This window comes from Schistocerca piceifrons, chromosome 5, assembly GCF_021461385.2.
Source record: "Schistocerca piceifrons isolate TAMUIC-IGC-003096 chromosome 5, iqSchPice1.1, whole genome shotgun sequence".
Classification (NCBI taxonomy): Eukaryota; Metazoa; Arthropoda; class Insecta; order Orthoptera; family Acrididae; genus Schistocerca; species Schistocerca piceifrons.
Window position 1 is genome coordinate 64,621,609 of NC_060142.1, and position 21,009 is coordinate 64,642,617.

At 39.0% G+C, this 21,009-nt stretch overlaps 1 protein-coding gene across 1 annotated transcript in view; it reads left to right on the forward strand.

Annotated features, from left to right (window-relative positions):
* LOC124798200 (coiled-coil domain-containing protein 112-like) overlaps window positions 1-21,009 on the forward strand; it is a 145,568-nt gene that overhangs the window by 65,848 nt on the left and 58,711 nt on the right. Inside the window, exon 7 of the mRNA XM_047261501.1 lies at window positions 18,549-18,760. Coding sequence (XP_047117457.1) covers window positions 18,549-18,760 — 212 coding nt within the window. The remainder of the gene's footprint in view (window positions 1-18,548; window positions 18,761-21,009) is intronic.

The following is a 21,009-nucleotide window of genomic DNA, read 5'->3' on the forward strand; positions in this document are numbered from 1 at the left end:
AATCCAAAATCTATTTTCTGAGATTACTCCTATGTTTGAGGTAAAGAACTCAAAAAAACTTGTAAGAAGTATCTTGAGTGTACATCTCTGTCAGGTTTAAACTTTGGAAAATGCTTGTATAGGTTCATGCTACTGCTTAGTTGTAGGTCTTCTAATAAAGTTTTTGTATCTAAAGATTTCCCTCTACACTAACTTTCTGTGATTTCTTATCTCATTTTAGCTAACTTTTGCCACAATCATTTAAATTCATTATTTTGATGCATTATTTCGTCCCTGGAAAGCTATACACTATTTAAAATACATCCACTCTCTTGAAATTTTTGATGCACTAAGACCTGTACTCTTTCCTCCAAACCCGTGAAGATATCGTGTGAAGAAATGAAATCTACTTTCTTGTTCCCTTCCTCTAAAAGTTCAATATGATTTTGCACATCTGAGATCTGATCCTTTACAACTTTACACTCCTTTACTGCAAATTCTCGCAAAGTATCCACACCAGTATGAATTTCCCTAATAAGTTCTTGACTTTCTTTACATACAAGGTCACATTGTTGAAGCATTTCAGTATGAATTTCATTTTTAAAAACATTAGTTTGTGATCTAGTGTATTCACTAAATGCTCGTCCAAACCTCAAGTTTCTCATCAAACTGAGTAAATTTGTCATTATTACTGTTAAGTACTTCCTCCCTAGACGATTGTATTTTATATATTGATTTTTGAATCTTTATATTATTTTCCTCATTAAGTGTTTGTATCTAATTAGTAGATTCATTGAATTTTCCAAAATGATGTCTCAATTCATTTCTCCTAATATGATCATCTTTCTTGTGATGACAGACATAAAAAAATATTGTAATTTTCATCTCAACATGCTTATCATAATATTGATGTTTTTAATTTTAAAATTAATTGTATTCTATGCTTGTCTTATTGTATACAACTTTTTAAATTGGTCACAAGCACTGCTCACCATTAACTGTATACTGTGTGCTACTGACAGACTGTGCGTCATCTGCTGGTTGCTCATAGCTGAGTGCTACCGAAGTGTTGCATCTGGTCTGCAATCTGCAGACAACTGCATGCTGCCAATGAACTTCATGTAGGCTGCAATGTGCCGATGACTGCGTGTGCGCTGCAATCTTTTGACAACTGCTTGTAGATTGTGTACTGTTGTTGGGTGAACACTGGTTTGTTTCTCCCCAACAGCGTTCTTCTTCCTTTTCCACTCAGTTTCATTATTTATTACTGATTTAGTTTGATGTCTGTACTGTATAGAATGTCTTCTTGTTTTATTCCCATTGCCCTTGGCAATGCTTCTTCTCCTTGGTGTTTTCTCATGAAATTTTCTTGAGTTTTGGATTTTTTGTTAACTCTATCTCTCTTTTAGCTGCTAAGGTCACTACATAAAGTGTTTCAGGTTGGCTTGGGCTGCATGGTGTTTTTTTATACTTCACTGCATGCACCAAACACTTGAATAAGTTGCAGCCTAAACACTCCTTTTAATATAATGAATGTTGCTTACTGAATACTCAATTGGCTGTAAGTATTATTAATCAGGGTCCAGCTAATCTGTGCTCTGAATCCTTGTGCCTTCTTCCTCCAACTCAGCTCAGACTTCGCCTCCTTATAGGCTGCAGATAAAGAAGCTGCTGAAAATTAACTTCTTGTTCACCTCATAAATAAGAAATGGGACACAATTCACCTTCTCATATTATCTCCAAAATTACAACTCAGTACATGGTAAATGATGACAGTTATCAACTTGTATGGTGCCCCTCTGTACTACTTACATAACAGGTATGATTTTCAACTTGACAGTTAACAAGTGCAGTCCATTTATTATCTTTGACATTTTGCATTCTTAGATTTCATGCAGCTCTTTCTTCCTCACCGCCCACTCCATGGAACTCCTATCTCTGCCTCGGCAGGTAGGGTCATCTGACTGCTACCCACTTCCTTACAGTCACTGGATCGTTAAGTCTGGTATCAGCACCCACAATGTGAAACACCTGTCATCAGTGGGGTGCTCACCGCTTATCAACTACTCTGTCACAAACATCTTTTTTCTGACAGATATATCTAAGGTTGTGATGCCTCTCATTTGAGGAATTAAGATGTATCACTGCAGACCCATGCATGTCAAGCCACATTGGCAGGGTATCAGATAGACCCAGGAAGTCCATTGCCTGAGGTCATTTTTGACTCTACCAAGTAGTACCCTTGTTGTAGCTGTGTGGACAGAAAACACTCTTCACATGCATTGCCAGCTTGCATCCCTTGGTGAGAATGACAGAGTGGGCAGAGAAAAGGTAGGAGGCGCGCTTGCACTGGGCTACATGCATAGTGCAATGTCGAAGGGAGGGGGAAGGAGATAAAAGCTCTGCACCAGCTCCTAGGCAATCACATCATCAGTGCACCTGATAGAAGTAATGTGGCCAATAGACACTGATGTCTAGACATGTAAACAATTTTGCCATGAATTATGATGCGAGAAGTTGAAGAATCATGGGACAGTTTGTGTCTATCTACAATCGTCTTCCTGTTCAGTTTTTTTCAGTATCTCTTTAATGCTCAGCGATCATGCATGCTGAGTGGCATAACACACTAGACTCACAGCCATCGAGCTCTCAGAGGCGACCGGGTCAGTGGACGTGGACAGTGGATATGTTGGCAGCACTGTCTACGTCCACTGATCCTGCCGCTTCTGTGTCAAGGCAGCGGCAGGCACGTTGACGGAGAAGAGGTAAGACATTTAGACATTCAATATCCCCTGTTGGTACTATACAGTGCTGGTGCCACTCTCTTGACCAGTATTTTAAGATGAGATATTTTCTTAGTATTCTACCTCTGAAGTGAAATCTGCCCTCTGCTTTACCTTTGAGAGCCTACATTGTCATTCCATTTCATATTACTACAAATTGTTACACCCAGGTATTTGTGTGAGTGACTGATTCCAATTGTGACTAATTGACGTTATTGTCAAACACACTACATTTTTTATTTAGTGAAAAATACACAATTGTCATTTCTGAACATTTGTGGCTAGTTGCCAACCTTTGCACCACTTTGATATATTATCAAGATCTAACAATATTTGTGTAGCTTTAATCAGACAGTACTTCATTATATGTAAATGCATCATCTATGAAAAGTCTAAGGTTACTACTGATGTTATGTGCAGAGTCATTAACATACAACATAACAGCACGAGTCCCAACACATGTCCCTGAAACAGCTCTGAAGTTATTTCTGAATTGATCGATGAGTCTCCATCCATAATAATTTGCTGCGTCCACCCCACCAACACAAAAATTTCACTTATTACTCCATATAATTAGATTGGCTTTACTACTGTTTCAAACACTTTCCAGTAGTCAACAAATACTGGATCTAACTGACTACTTTGAGCAGTGGCTTTCAGGATGTTGTGTGGGTTGGGTATGGAATTTTTTGGAATCAAGGCTGGATGGTATGGGGGAGGTCATTCTGTTTGAGACCCCTTGTTACATGAAACATTCGTGGGCAGGTGCTCTACCATCTGACCTACCCAAGCACGACTCATGCCCCGTCCTCACAGTTTTACTTCTGCCAGTACCTCTTCTCCTACTTTCCAAACTTTACAGAAGCTCTCCTGCGAACCTTGCAGAACTAACACTCCTGGAAGAAAGGATAATGCGGAGTGCTGATATGAAACTTCCTGGCAGATCAAAGCTGTGAGGATAGGGTGTGAGTCGTGCTTGGGTAGCTCAGATGGTAGAGCACCTGCCCGCGAAAGGCAAAGGTCCCAAGTTCGAGTCTCGGTCCGCCACACAGTTTTGATCTGCCAGGAAGTTTCATATCAGTGCACTCTCCACTGCAGAGTGAAAATCTCAGTCTGGAAACATCCTCCAAGCTGAGGCTAAGCCATGTCTCCACGTTATCCTTTCTTTCAGGAGTGCTAGTTCTGCACGGTTCTCAGGAGAACTTCTGTAAAGTTTGGAAAGTAGGAGATGAGTTACTGGCAGAAGTAAAGCTGTGAGGATGGGGCGTGAGTCGTGCTTGGGTAGCTCAGATGGTAGAGCACCTGCCCGTGAAAGGCAAAGGTCCCTAGTTCGAGTCTCGTTCCTTCACACAGTTTTGATCTGCCAGCAAGTTTCATATCAGCGCACACTCTGCTGCAGAGTGAATATCTCATTCTGCCCTCGTTACATGTTGAGCTCAAGATATGTTATAACATTCTGCAACAGATGCATGCCAAGGATACTGGACAGTAATTTTGTGCTTCACTTTCGTTACCCTTCTTGTAGAGTCATGTACTTTCCTCCAACAGCTAGGCATAGTTTTTTGTGTAAGGGATCTACACTATACTTTGGTTGCACGGAGAGCTAACTCAGTCACAAATTCTATACAGAACCTTACGGGGATTCCTTCAGGCCGTGGAACTTTGTTCAGTATTAGCAATTTAGCAATTGACATTAGTATTTATATCACTCATCTTTGCAGTGGTGCAAGAGTTAGATTGGGGCAATACTCATGGATTTTTCCTTTGTAAAAGAACACTTCAGAATAGAGTTCAGCGTTTCAACTTTGGCTTTGTTACTGTCAGTTTCAGTTCTTGACTCGTCCTTGACATACGACCAGAATTCCTTTGAGTTTTGTTAGAGATCTTTTGATAACATGTTGCTAAGCTAATTATCGAAGTCTTCACGCATTGTCCTCTTGACAGTCAGACTCATTTCATTCAGAATCTATTTAGAGCTGCATGCTTTGTTTTCCATCTGTTATATAGTAGTGTTTGTTTATTTAGAAGTTGGTCTACAGTGACTGTATATCATGGAGTATCCTTCCCACCATAAACAGTTCTACTTGGTACACATCTATCCAGTGCATGGTCAACCATTCTTTTAAACTTGTGCCACAGTTCTTCAACTTCAACTGTCCATAGGTAAATATTTCAAGTTCCTCATTGAGATAAGACACTACTGCCTTTTTATGTAGTTTACTGAACATATATATCTTTCTACTTGTTTTGTTGCTCTTTTTATTATGTAACTACCTCACTCTTATTGATACAGGTTTCAGTGTGTACACCCTCAAAGAGGTCAGGTCTCTTTGTTACCATTAGATCCAATATATTGCTGCCATAAGTGGGCTTCTGAACTATCTGTACTATGTAGTTTTCAGAGAATGCATTTAGTATTGTTTTACTGAATGTCGTGTCATGCTATCACTTACAAAACTATAATTATCCCAGTTTATTATTGGATGATTACAGCCTCCTCTGATGATGACAGTATGATTGAAGGAACATAACTATATACTAGTCAACTAGGGTTTTCTCTGAAATTTTTGGCTACATTTTGGTAACAACCAGTAAGCCGTGGTTGCAAAATACTAACACAGACTATTTACAGAAGAATGGAAAAACTGGTGGAAGCCAATCCCAGGGAAGATATTGTAGGCAGAAGAGGAAGAGAAATGTAGGGACACATGAGGCAATACTGACCATACAAATTATCTTAGAAGATAGGTTAAAGAAAGACAAATCTATGTTTATAGGATCTGCAGGTTTAAAGAACACTTTTGACAGTGTTGACTGGAATACACTCTGTGAGGTTGTGAAGATAGCAATGGTAAAGTACAAGAAGCAAAACGTGATCTACAACTTGTAGAGGAACTAGTCTGTAGTTACAAGAGCTGTTGCACATAAAAGAGAAGAAGCAAAACGTGATCTACAACTTGTAGAGGAACTAGTCTGTAGTTACAAGAGCCTTTCCATGATGTTATTTAGTCAGTACATTGAGCGAGATGTAAAGGAAACAAAAGAGTCATTAGGAAAAGGAATTCAATTTCAGGGAGAAAAATTAAAATTCTGATGTTTTATAGTGACACTGTCACAGGTGGCAAAGGAATTGGAAGGGCAGGGATAATGTCTTGAAAAGGCATTTAAGTTCAGATTGGTGCAACAAAAGTAAAACAAGGTGGGTGAATGGAATGCATTGGGATGGTGAGAGTATTATATTAGGAAATGAGATACTAAAAGTAGTAGATGAGATTTGTTATTTGGGCAGCGTAATAAGTGATGGTGGTCAAAGCAGAGAGGATGAAAACGCACACTGGCAGTAGTAAGGAAAACATTTTTGAAAAAGAGAAATTTAGTATCATTGAATATAAATGTAAACATTAGATATTTGACTGGAGTATAGCCTTCCATTGAGATGGAAGTGAAATGTGGATAATAAACAGTTAAGCAAAAATAGAATAGAAGCTTCCTGAAACATCTGTCAGATCTGGGGGGAGAGGATTTTAATTCACCGTGCATGTTCAGGTTTTCCATTGTTTCCCTGTATTACTGAAGGCAAATAATGCATTGATTTCTTTGAAAGTTTACAGTTTCATTCCCTATGTTTCTTCAACTCAGATTTGTCCACTGTCTCTAAATGAGGTTGTGATTGATGAGATATTAAACTCTGACCTTCCTCAATTCACAACACCACGGAATACTGAGTCATGTAAATAGGATTTTATTCTTCTAAAATCACTGCTGAATGGACATATTAGTCAATTTTACTTCAACAAATAAGTACTTTGACAAAATGTTTAATTGCAAATCAGACACATTGTTTTTGGTATGTACTATAGATTCCAAAAGTTGCCTCTTCTGAACATGTTATCCAGCTCATTATTTCTGTGAGTGTAGTGCGGACAGTTGTGATTTGCTAACTCAGCTGTTTAAAAGTATTAGAAGTAATTAAATGTTTTGAGTGGATTTACCAATGACAAAAATTGCTGAATTTCAGTGTCTGAGACAAATTAAATCTTCCATAGATGCATCAGTTACAGTAGACACACAGTGTTTTGCTATGGTTCAAGTACTGGGCATGCTCTTTGTTGACGCTTAACTAATGAGATAGTCATCAAGGTGGGGTAAATCTGCTTCCATAACACGTTATCAACAACAAATTGTACATTCAAATTTAACTGCATTAGAGGTCGGAAACAAAGTGCTTTGTGAAAGGTACGGCTAATCCCTTAGGACTGAAATATTTTAAATTCTTGTCAACAGCTCCCACAAAAATAATCTGCTCTGCATCTAATCGATCTAATGTACTTGGGATCTATTACATATCTTATTACCCTAAATCTTTAGTTAATGCAAGTAACCCTGCTGTATATTCTATTTTATGTGTGCTACCAGAACTGTAAATTTCAGCCTGACATCTGACAAAGCATAGTCAGGGAAGAATGAACAGAGAGAGTATGCAAATCATCTTACCTTGCTTCGCTATTTGGATCTGCCCCTCCTCTAGCACTTCCAAACTGTGGTTCTTCAGCACCTACATGACTCTTGTCATTCACTTAGTCTTAATTTATGCTAGTTCCTTGGAATCAAATAACAGCGCCAATTGACTTTTATTTTTTATTACCTTGGTCAGTTTTGGCTGCCAAGGACATTTTCAAGCTATTAATAGTCTGCCTGTGTACTCGCATGACGCTAGATTCATAACCACTTGAAAATGGCCTTGGTGGCTGAAGCAGATTGTGGTGATCAAGAATAAAAGTGCAGCTACTGCTATTATTTAATTTCAAGTAATTATTACAATTGCGCGCACTGCGCCATTGTGTCCCACATGCTGGACAATAAATTATATTGGTTCCTTGCCCCTTTTCCTCTCTGTTCGCCTTCATTGTCTTTCCTTCTCCTCCTTTGTATTTGTATCTGAATTCTCTGTCTGTCTGTCATGGTGTATCTTTCATACTGATATTTTCTCTTAGATTCCAAATTTTTCCTGATATCTTTTTCTTTTCCCGCAATCATCTATGCATTCCTTTGGTTCTAGATTTCATTCAAGGATGCTACTTACTAATGTCTGGTTACATATTGTTAGCACTTTAGAAAGTTAACCTTGGTTATTTTTCATTATGATTCAGACTGCATCTTTGTCCCTAATTGTGCATTTAAAATGAATTTTTCTTCTCTCAGTTTACTTGTCATACAATCCCAAAGATTCTCCTTGATGATAGAATGTATGGAGCACTATATACCAATATTCCACTTTTGGAACTAAAATGATTTGGGTGGGTTAATAAGAGGACAACATAACTAAAAATATCGGTACCTCTGTGAATTTAAAATGTTGTATTGGTGGTCTATAGAATTCTACCTCTCTCTCTCTCTCTCTCTCTCTCTCTCTCTCTCTCTCTCTCTCTCTCTCAAAAACTAATCAGTCTTCCTGAGCTTGCAAATGTGCTTAATTCTGTTATTTGTATGTTGCTCATCCAAATAAAGACAGCATTATTTAGAAGTTAGATTGATATACTGGGGTAGGGAGAGAGACAATTGAGAATACTGTGCATATGAGGGCCTGTATACGTGTAAACTTATTTAAAGTGGACAGCAGAAACAAACTGTTAACATATTGTAGGAAGAGGGTGGTACTATAGGGGGTAGAAACAGTAGAACAGGGACAGATAAGAACTCTGCATGCACATGGACCTCTAGCATGGGTGCAGATCTTTCTCACCTGAATGCATACTTCCCCTACTACTACATCATGCTGTCTGAGCAGTAAGATCAGAAAACTGCAAACACACAGCATTAGATGGCAATACAATCACGCAAGGAACAATGAATGAATGCATTGACTGTAGATTGGTTTAATTTTTCTCAACAACATAGATCACAAACAAAACAAATTATCAGTATTATTTAATTATTTTTGGCTTGCTGATGACTTAATAAAATTTATAGCAGGCAGATGATAATGCACAGAAAGTTCTAGTGAGAATTACACACCACCTCTCTCTGTCCCTCACTCCACCCCACCCTGCACTCCCACTTCACCACAGTACATTCACCATAGGCCAGGAAAGAGCTGGCAGTCGACTGAACTCAATGGAGGGAGACAGGCATGTGTATATAAGTTTGTGCGTGTGTGTGGGCAGGCGTGTGCATCCGTACATGCTCGTGTGCCTGTTTTTCCTAAAACTTGTAAAAGGAACTTCATTCCTAAAGCTTGCAAAGTTCTTTGCCTTTCATATGTGTACTTATCAATGATGCAGCACTTCTGCCTTATGGTGAGTTGTCTCCTTTATTCCTAAATAATTCGTAATTTATAGCTGGCAGAAATGAAATATTCAGTCAGATTTTGATAAGATTTCAAGTGGTGCAGTGATTGGCGATTTGCTTTAAATATTCAAAAATGTAAAATTGTACACTTCTCAAAATGGAGAAATGTGGTATCTTATGAACATAATATTACCATATAGCAGAGATGCTGAATCACAGATAGCCACAACGAAAAGACTGTCAGACAACGCTTTTAGCCAAACAGGCATTTGATGCACACACACACACACACACACACACACACACACACACACATGACCACAGTCTCTGGCTGCCATGTCAGTCTATTAGTGTATGAGTTGCATTTCTGTCTCTCTCTCTCTCTCTCTCTCTGTGTGTGTGTGTGTGTGTGTGTGTGTGTGTGTGTGTGTGTGTGTGTGTGTGTGTGTGTCGAATTCTGATGAAGGCCTGTTTGGCTGAAAGTTTTGTTTCTCAACATCTCTGCTGTATGGCGAGTAGCAGCTATCCATTTCATAATATTGTAAGTGTTGTATCCTGGATTTTCTATTGTTTGAACATAATATTAGCGAGTCACATTTGGGATCTGTAAACTCATACAAATACTTGTATGTAACAGTTAGTAGATACATGAAGTTGAATGATCATATATGCGCAGTTGTGGTCAAAGCAGGTTGCAGACCTCAGTTTATTTGTAGAATACTAGGAACAATCTGCAAAGGAGGGTCCCACACTTGATCAATATTCTAGGATGGGACACATGGGTGCTAAAGAGAACTAGAAGAGCATATTGGGCATGAATGGTCACAGGTGTGTTTGACACATATGACATTGTCACTGAGACATTGAAAGAGCTGAACTGGCAGACTCTTCAAGATAGATGGAAACTATCCTGAGAAAGCTTACTGACAAAGTTTCAAGAACTGGCTTCAAATTATGACTCTAGGAATATACTACAAGCCCGTACATGTTGCTCCCAAAGGGATTTTGAGGATAAGAATAGGTTAATTACAGCACACACACAGAGACATTTAAACAGTCATTTTTCCGATAGTCTATACATGAAGGGAATGGGAAAAAGCCCAGATCATTTGTACAGTGGAGTGTATTCTCTGCCATGCACTTCAGATTGGTTTGTAGAGTATAGATGTAGATGTAGACTGACACAGACAGTTCTGCAAGTTTTCATCATTCAGATTGTCACATAATTTTGAGTTTTTATCTTCACAATAGAAAACAAACTTTTGATGCACGTATGTTGCTTGAAACATTGATATCAAATTTGCAACTTCATTATAGAGGTGTTGAACTTTTCCCAAGCAAAAGTTCATAGAAATCTCATACTTTCAACTGTGATGGCAAACTGTGTTGAAAACATCTAATAAAACATACGTGAGAATAGTAGTGTCCTGAAAATGTTTAGAAAACAGTTCTTGTAATTTTTTCAATACCAAAATGAATTCATCAAAATACGCATTTTCTTTACTTCAGCTAGCTTAGAGAAATGGATGGAGTTCTTTGTTGGGAGATGTCCCTTCCAAAATGCAAGTTTTTTTTAATGGATTGCTGTCCCCATCAGATCAGAAAAAAGTTGCTTCTCACCTGGCACTGTCTTATTGTGGACGATGTTCAGTCATGTTTAAAATGTGAGGCCTGCGCTCCATTCAAGATCTACTAATTTTGGTTATTGCTTTGCTTTCCTTCAGAAATTTGTCAATAGTGGGTCATAAATTGAAAAATCATTCCAGGCTTGTCTCTCAACTTAATCATTGCACTTCACACTAATATATAATGTCTCTGTACTCTTTGTTCAATTTCATCAAAAACTGTTGAAACTGACTGTATAATAAAATGTCTGAGTTCAGAAAATTTACTGTTCATACCACCAATTTCATCACATGTCCATGCCTACAAATTTAGAGCAAAGAGCTTCTTGATATACGGAACAATCAACCCCATACAGAACTGTTGAACATTGTAGTCTTTTGCTCTTTCATCACAAACTAAATCTTTAAATTCTTTGTGCATGGTGCTGTAATGCCTTTCTACAGAAAATGTGCCGTACTATCAATTATGCAACTGCAGATATTCAGAATTCTTGTGCTTCTCTTCAAAAAAGAACTGTGATTCCCATTAATTTTTAGAGGTTTGTGACAACAGATTGCTAGCTGCTTCTTTTTGTGCAAACAGCCACTGGCACTGTCAGCTTTCTTTATACCATCTGCAAATAATGAAAGCTAAACAGCATTGACTCTGTGAGTCTCCTGAACTGAAGAAGGTTGTGCCAACTGAGAAATACCTGAAGAAACAGTGTCACATCATGCTGCTAAATCACCTGTTGCCATACTAATTAGTTCTAAGAGGGACCTCTTTTCTCTTCATCTCTATTTTCTCCCTTGCTTCTCCCATGTCTGTCCCCCTAACTCACTTAGACCATACTGCATGGGACAGTGAATTTCATTTCTTTCTTTATGCCATGAGCCTATAGTGAAATATAAACCATGTTGACACTAGGAGTTTACCAAACTGAAGAAATTTTATTCATCAAGGATCACTTTAATAAGGATATTGGACATGTCATGATATCACAGTTTAAGAACAAAAAAGAAGCATTATATAGACACACACACACACACACACACACACACACACACATACACACACACACACACACACACACACACATGAAGCTTGGAAACACATCACAGAAAGCATCATTCACACTAGCTTTTGAGTTGTTTGTGTGAATGTGTGTACTACTGCTGGGACAAGAACTAGTGCTCGGAAGCTAGTGTGAATGCTGTTTTCTGTTATGTGTTTCTGTGCTCCACACACCAGTCCGCTGTAGGTGAGCGATTGCCTTGCCCTTATTTTATGTATATAGGAAGTTACATATATTTAAAGTATAATGATGTGGTAGGCAATGTCCTCAGAGCAGGAACTCCCGTGCATTTGCCTGAAATAGTCCAGGAAACCTAAATCAGGATGGCTGGCTGTGGATGAGAGTCATCATCCTCCCAAATACAATGCCAGTCTTGCTGAATTCTTGGGGTGTCCATCTCGGACAAGTCATAAGTTCTCCTCGATATTTTGGCAGCCAGACTTGTTGCCATCTTCAGGTGGTTCCTGATGACTGCTACTGCGCCTGGGTCAGTGTTCTATGTACATTGCCCATTAACCTCCTACCCCACCACCAACACACCCCCAACCCCAACCTCCCACCCCATCTCCTTTGTTACTCCTGCTCCTGTCACTGCCCGCACGGCTGTCATGGCGGGATGGCTGTGGTGGGCTGTAAATTGTGGTCTCTGTGTTATCACCTGACTGTATGGGAACACTTCAGTTTTTCTCCACTTAATGCATGGTTCAACATCTTCCTCAGCTGTATGCCGCTATTTTTGTTTGTTAGACCATCTTGGATCTCAATTTCAATGGCCTCTTTAATCATGCAATTCCAGAAAGAAGAAACTGCCTAATTATGCCAAAATATCATAGAGAACTTACCAACTGACCTGAGCACACACACAAGAATTCTACAAGTTAGAAATATGCTGGGAAAACATTAGATTGCTCAACACTGGCGGTCTCAAATAGCACTATCTCATTTAGTTTATCCCTAGGGTGTAATACTGATTAGTTTGTATGTTCTTGTACAAAACATTATTTCAATTAAGGTAAAAAGCTAGTGCTATATCGCTCGTTCATTTTTCAACACTAGTCACTGCACACACTACACATACTTTATTTCACAATGTAATGCTACAATATTCATTAATTTCTCAACACCATCTACTGCACACACTGTCCATACTTTGAGCTGACACCAGGATCATGAAGATGATGTTTGGTTTCCATTTTGAGTAAAACAACTTCTAGTTTCTTTTAGTAATCTCTTCAGTCTTCTTAGGTAATTTACTCTAAAATGTTATTCCCTGATAGCAAATGTTCTTTTGGGTTTCTGTTTTGCTTGCTTAGTGAATGTAATTTCAGCCTGAATATTTTTCCATTGCCATGGATAAAGCTGTTTGTACAGGAACTATAAAAGATTCTTTTATATGCATAACTTGTTGGTGAATGTACTCACATGGAGTACTTAAAATCGATAATCTTTTTAGTAGTTCTTTACAAAGAGCCTGATTATTATTTTTGGTTATTATTCTTATGGTCCTCATTGATTGTTTGAAGACCTGTTCATATTTTGTGCATTTTTCCCCAGAAAAGAATTCCACAGTTAATAACTGAGTGTATATACAAATAGTGCGTAGCTTCTGTAGTTACAAATAGTGTGTAGTTTCTGTAGTTTGTGAAGAAGATAAATTTGTTAACATCAAATATAGATTTAAATGTCAGAAAGTCTGTTCTGCAGGTATTTGTAGCCATGTATGGAAGTGAAGCACGGTCAACAAACACTTTAGATGAGAAGAGAAGAGAAGCATTTGAAATATGGTGCTGCAGAAGAATGGTGAAGATTAGATATGTAGATCATGTAACTACATCTACATCTACATCCATACTTCACAATCCACTGTATAGTGCATGTCAGAGGTGTCCCTGTACCACAACAAGTCATTTCCTTTCCTGTTGTGCTTGCAAATAGAGTGAGGTAAAAATTGTCTATATGACTCCATAAGAGCCCTGATCTCACTAATCTTATCTTCATGGTCCCTGTATGAAATTTTCTCAATAATGCTGTTCAGAAATAATGTGGCCTTCCATCCAGTGATTCCCATTTCTGTTCTCAAAGCATCTCCGTAACACTTGCCTGTTGTTTGAACATGCTGCTCACAAATCTGGCAGCCCACTTCTGAATAGCTTTCACGTCTTCCTTTAATCTGACCTGTTGTGTATCCCAAGTACTTGAACAGTACTCAACAATGGGTTGCACTAGTGTCCTCTTTGTGGTCTCCTTTACAGATAAATCACCTTTTTCTAAAATTCTCCCAATAAATCGAAGTCACCCATTCCCCTTCTTTACTGCTATCCTTACATGCCCATTGCGTTTCATATTGCTTTTCAATATTTTACCTATATGTTTAATCAATGTAACTGTGCCAAGCAGTGCACTACTAATGCTGTATTCAAACATTATGGATTTGTTTTTCCTACATATCTATATTATCTTTTTCTACATTTAGAGCTAGCTGCCATTCATCACACCAACTAGAAATTTTGTCCAAGTAATCTTGTACCCTCCTACAGTCACTCAACTTCAACGCCTTCTTGTGCACCAGAGCATTATCAGCAAACAGTGACAAACTGCTGCTTACCTTGTCCGCCAGATCATTTACGTACCGTATTTACCCGAGTATAAGACAACCCTAAATATAAGCCAATCCCCCTTTTTTAAGAGGCTCATTGAGTAAAATTTATTTTTAAAATATTCTGCCTTATGAAAATTACAGGCTTTTATTGACATAAGGTATCTGCCTAAAAAGTTACCATTACACCTATTATAAACTTATGCCACTTTTTGGTTGTCTGCATTTTGATAATACAAGGCGAAATAAAATAAACAAAAAGAAACATTTATTTTCATCTTCACTGCCTCCTTTGTTTAGCCCGTCATCTGTGGTACCACTATTTTTAATCATATCATTGTCATCAAACTGACAAGGCATCTGTGAAATTTAAATCTTCATGGTCACAAATATTTGGCTATTTCTTCTGAATATGCTATGAATTTTGTAACACATAGTGGTTTTCGCTTCTATACTGATGTGAGAGTGTTATAATGTCTTTTGCTACTAAAACATATCATCTGTCCGCTTCGTTCTCATTGGTTGTGTGTAACAAGCAGCTGGCTCACCCCTATCGTTTGCATCATACCTCACATTGAGCATCAACAACGTTGTTACACGAAACACCTGAGTATGCCACTGGCCCCAGTCTATACTTTTAGCATCTTCTACAGAAATTTAAGGTATTGTTGAGTTTTTGTTCAGTTTTAAAGTCAATTTGATTCTGAGTACCCATGGATTCAGGAAAACTGCAGTTTAAACATGGAAGATGTTTATAAAAAGCCAAAGTACATAGTATACATTCCCATGGTTGGCAGGAAGACAAAATTTGCTGTCTACTCGCCACTCCCCTCCCTGCATTGATTGTAGTTCTCAGCTAAGCTGGTGTCAGTGTTCCCTCTCCAAGCCTTCCGTAGCATTGTGCTTGAGAAACAGTGAAACATGGATGGCTATACCTTCTATGATGCAGGTCATATATAACATCATCAACTAATACGTAAATAAAAGATTGCAATCACAATTCAGTCCAGTTCTCACGCTTTTGTCTGTCCTGCGATCTGTCTCCACAACAGGTCTTTCTGCAGTAATTTATTCTTGCGATAACAAATGCAGTCAGTTTAATGTCATGTGTTTCATTTGTTAGACATTTAATTCTGGATTCATTTTCTTTCTTATTCATGTTCAGAAGCTGATTGAAAGCAGTTAATGTTTTCTGCTAGTATTTTAATACGTGAACAGGTACCAAATTTTCATTTGCAATGCACTTTGTAAATCATTAATTCCTCATAACCAAATAAAATACTGACTTTGGTTCAGAATCATGTAACGGTTTTTAAAGGATAAGACTTTTGCCTTTGAATGTTATCTTTACTATATTAGAGCTTACACTCGGTGCGGTGGCTGATGGGAGCAACAGTAAATGGGGAAAGCACATATCCAGATATTCATTCCATTGCACTAGCAACGCAAGTAAAACATCACGTGATTGATTGAGCAAGATCGATTCTGTATCAAGCGCTTCTGACTATCGGGAAATCTTGAGCCAGTTCGAACTGAAGTACTGTTTGCTAAGCTCTATCCTTCAGAACTCATCAAAATACATTTGTACGAAACGTCAGTGGTGAAAGCTCCATCCATAAATGTAAGATGACCCCTATATGAATCCATTAAAAATATTTACTTCAGCAGCAATAGTTTAATCTGTGAATAACAGACAACACTGTATTTTTTGAATGACAAATTTGGGTGGAAACCTCATCTTATGAATATGGTATGTAGAAAATAACAACAGTCCTGTTACACTTCCCTGGGCATTCCTGATGATACCCTTGTCTCTGATGAACATTCACCGTAAGAACAACATACTGTGTTCTGATACTTAAGAAGTGTTTGAGCCACTGATGAATCTGGGAACGTATTCCATATGTTCATACTTTCATCAAGAGCATGCAGTGGGGCTCCGTATCAAATATTTTACGAAATCTAGGAATATCAAATCTGCCTGATGCCCTTTATCCATAGTTTGCAAAATATCATGTGAGAAAAGGGCAAGCCAAGTTTCGCATGGCCAAAGCTTTCTAAAACTATGCTGATTTGTGGACAGAAGCTACCCCCTCCTCAAGAAATTTACTATATTCAAACTGAGGATACATTCAAGGATTATGCAGCAAACCAGTGTTAAGGATACTGGCCTGTATTTTTGCAGTTCCATTCTTTTACCCTTCATATATATGGGAGTCACCTGCACTTTTTTCAGTCACTTGGGCCTTTGGGCTGGATGACAGATTCACAATAAATGCAAGCTAAGTAAGGGGCTGATGCTGTAGAGTACTCTTTGTAAAACTGAATTGGGATTCCTTCAGAACCTGGTAACTAATTTGCTGTCAACACTTTCAGTTGTTTCTCTATGCCATGGATGCTTAACATAATGTCATCCATATGGGTGTCTGTGCGATGCTCAAATGACTATATGTTTGCACGATTCTCTTGAGTGAATGATTTCTTAAATTTGAAATTTAAAACTTTAGCATTACTTTTGCTATACTCTACTCTAGGACACTCTTGCACAGTAGGCGTGGACATAACTTTGAGAAATGAGATTGAATCCGAACTGAAGAAGAGATTACGGGCGGGAAATGCATGCTACTTCTCACTGAATAGATTACTTTCGTCACGGATATTGTCTAGGAATTTAAAGATTAGAATATACAAAACTATTATTCTACCAGTTATGCTGTATGGGTGTGAGACTTGGTCTCTCACTGTGCAAAATGAAAAGCCGTTTCGAGTATTTGAAAACAAAATTTTGAGGAAAATTTTTGGAGCAAAAAGGGATGAAATTAGCGGAGAATGGCGAAAACTGCATAACGAAGAGGTTCACGAACTCTATTCAAGCCCTGACATAATCAGTATTATTAAGTCACATAGGTTGCGATGGGCGGGTCACGTAGCTCGAATGGATGAGGGCAGGGCAGCGCGCTGAGTACTGGTGGGGCACCTAGAAGGAAAACGTCCTGTGGGGAGACCGAGGCATAGATGGGAGGACAATGTGAAGGCTGATTTGAGGAGCCTAGGTACTGAAGGGGCAAATGGCGAAAATACGTTGCTGCGGTAATGGACTCTCGAGCCCGGTATGACCAGTGAGTAAGTAAGTAAGTATACTCTACTGCCAAATCAGACTGGTCAATAAGTGATTGGATAGAAGCCTTAGAACCACTTAGTGATTTTACATAGGATCATAATTATTTCAGGTCCTTGGCAAAATATTTTGCTAAGGTATGATGGTGGTAGTTGTAAGCTTCACCCATAAGGAGACACTGAATAGAATTTGGCACCACCTGAATAGAAGAAGGGATCGGTTGATATGGCACAATCTGAGACATCAGTGGATCACCATTTTAGTACTGGAGGGAAGAGAGTGAGAGTATGTGTGAGTGGTGGTGGGGGGGGGGGGGTGGAGGGGGGAGAAGGGGGGTTAAAAATTTTAGAGGGAGGCCAAGATATTAATACAGTAAGCAGATTCAGAAGGATGTAGGTTGCAATAGTTATTCAGAGGTGAAGAGGCTCGCACACGATAGAGTAGCATGGGGAGCTGTTTCAAACCAGACTTTCGACTGAAGGCTCTGACTATTACACTGCATAAGGGCATGAAGGGCATAATATGCAGATGACATTCTGTTTACAAATATGTAGGTGCATTCACACCACTTGAACTGACCGTCAGTTTTCATTCCTAGAAATTCTGTGTTTGGTACACAGTCTGTAGAGGTACCGTGTACATTTAATTTAACATCGTCACTTCGCTTTCTGGGACTGAAATTCCTAGTTTTGTTAGTATTTGTTATCTTTGCATTCAGTGTAATTTTATTGTATATTGACCAACTGTATACTTCCTTGAGGTTTCATTTTTTTCTCTGCAAGGACACTATTTTTTCCTCTCCAGTGGCTATAATGTTGCTGTTATCAGTAAAAATAATGTTTCCCAAATGACGTTATGCATGTTAGGAATAGTGTTGATCCTTGTATGTTACTGTAAGTAACTTCTATATTAATGTGTTTTGGCTGTGATAAGTGTGTCTGTAAAAGTTTAGCGTTATTTGAGTTTTATGTTATCTCTACTCTTTGCAGCATATCTGCTACATGCAATCAGAACATGTCAGTGGTGCATTCAGACTTGTGAATTTCTGTAATGCATTGTGACTGCTGTTTTCATGTTTCTTTATTGAAGCTGTATTTTGAACAGATATTTCAAGAGAGGATATTATGAAACATGAGGAATGGTACTGCCAATATGAAAAACTTAGAAACGAACAAAGACAAGCAATTGAAGTGTGGCGTAATGAAAAGTCACAGAGATCTTCACAAAAATGTATTGAGCAACCACCTCGGCCTCAGATACTACATAGAAACCCAGAGGATGCTGCTGATAAAAAGCAGAAGATAGAAGAATGGAAGGTAAGTTGTTTTGTATAATGTTCAAAACATAAAATTACAATAATGTGTAACACAAGCAGCGGTAGCTGTCGAATCATAACTTGGTTTCAATAGAAAGTACTTGAAAAAATGTACAGAAATATTGCAAACATCACTTAGAAGGGAACTGATGGAACATCTGTTCTTTTTAAATTTTGCCAAGGTATTGGTCAGCAATAGTAGGACATGCTGTTCTGATTCAGCAATGGTAGATACTTTTTCAACATTTTATAGATTTGTTATGTGATTTGGATGCACTGTCATTATTGTTAGTGTTATTAGCGCTCTCTCTCTCTCTCTCTCTCTCTCTCTCTCTCTCTCTCTCTCTCTCTCTCTCTCTAACTCACCCATACACCCACTCACCCACCCACCCGCACACACACTTGTACACCATAATATTAAAATTAAATATCTGCTATTGTCATTTGTCTTCCTCATTTACAAAATCTTTCACATTGCAATAACAGTTACTTTTCAAGTATTTTTCAATACTTTCTTCTATGGTTTCTAGCTTGTAGTTCTTGAGCTTGGACCATATTTTATTGGTAAGCTGTAAAGCCATGTATTATGGTGTGTTTTCAAAAAAGCTAAGTATAGTGTTTGTTACTGAGAGGCACAACACACTATGACTGATGTGCCCAAGGTAGTCAAGAACAAGGGAACTTCACTGCCTCCGATAAACAAAATATAATAACAGTTTTTAGGAATGCTCATTTCAGTCTGATGGGTAATCACTCATGTAATGGAATGTCCTAGGAGGTGAGCTCTGACCTGTGACTGGAACGTCCTAGTGGTTAATAGCTGATGTTGCACTGGAATGTTCATATGTAGACAAAGCTGGCAGTTCAGGGTGTCTGATGAGCGCAGTGGGCTGGTGTTTTGGACACAACTGTGAGGTGCTGCTCAGTCAGTTCAGTTTTGGTGTGCTCCGGTTGATGAACCACTAGACCCAGTCCTTATAAAACCTGGAGCATAGAGTGCACTCAATGAATGAGTGAACCACTAGGCACAGTTGGTGTAAGCCTGGAGTGTGCACTGATTACAGAGCGGTCAGGCAGTGACCTAAATACTCGTCCAATGGAAGGATACTGGTGGAGGCATGTGACTTGCAGAAGTGAGGTAGTGCCATAATGGCAGCACTCTTTACAGCAATGTTTATGCCTCTGGTGGTGAGGCTGGAACTGAACGGTACCTTGGTGGCTGATGGAGGTTCAATTGTAAACAGTTTGGTACTTTTGTGTGATAGTCAAATTGCTTTTGTCTTATCTCTACGGGCAGCGTATTTAGTGAGCCAGAGTTTTGGCAATCTATGGTACATGACTGTATGGTTACGCAGCATCTCTTCCCCCAAGGGAGAGATCGTACAATCATCTCAAAGGAGATGTGGCTTCTGAAGAGAAGAGGTGCCATGAGGTCAGGGACACAGTCCATGGGATGATGATTGCTCGTGATAGTAGACCTGCACCCAGGAAGTGTTGGCTAAAGACAGAGAACTCAGATGTGGCTACAATAGATGGATCTGGCTCGGATGAGAATTGGGAGGTGCGAACCTGAAAAAGAGAGGCATTCAGTATCATCATCTGGGAAAGTTGACCCATCCATTAGAGATAGCAATAGGTTGATCTCCACAGACAGTGGAGACACGGAGCTGTTATCATGGAAGATCAATCTGGTTGCCAAAGTCGGGGACAGGGGTAAGATCCAGTGTGATCTGGGTTTGCATCAAAACATCCAGGAGTGCACCACCAGAGGCCAAGCAAGTCCAGCTGGTGGTCTGAGGAGGGCATGCAGATGAGGACTATAGCTCTGAGTGATAAAAGAGGCACCTGTAGCCTCAGGTGGTGCCATTGGTGTTAGACAACATGCTCTCTTATGATAGCACTTGCCTGAAAACAGTGGAAGAGCATGTGTCCTTTCCGGAAGAAGGGGATTGAGATGAGAATAGAAGCATGTGAGCTCCCATAGAATGATGCATCAAAGACCCAACCAAGATGGTTTGCTGGCAGGCGTAACTTGAGGTGGATGGTCCACAAAAGCCATACCAGAAACTTGTGGCTTGATGCAGGAAAGGAGCAACGTGTGCTGCAAGAAGCTGGAGATGACAACTGAAAGAATGATGGAAGAAATCAGGTCCTTTGCCATGAATGGGTTGGGAGGTCTGGAGACTGCTGTTGAAGAACCTCAGTCCTCACATTCAGTGTAGCAAGACCGTAGAGAAGAGTCTGATGGAG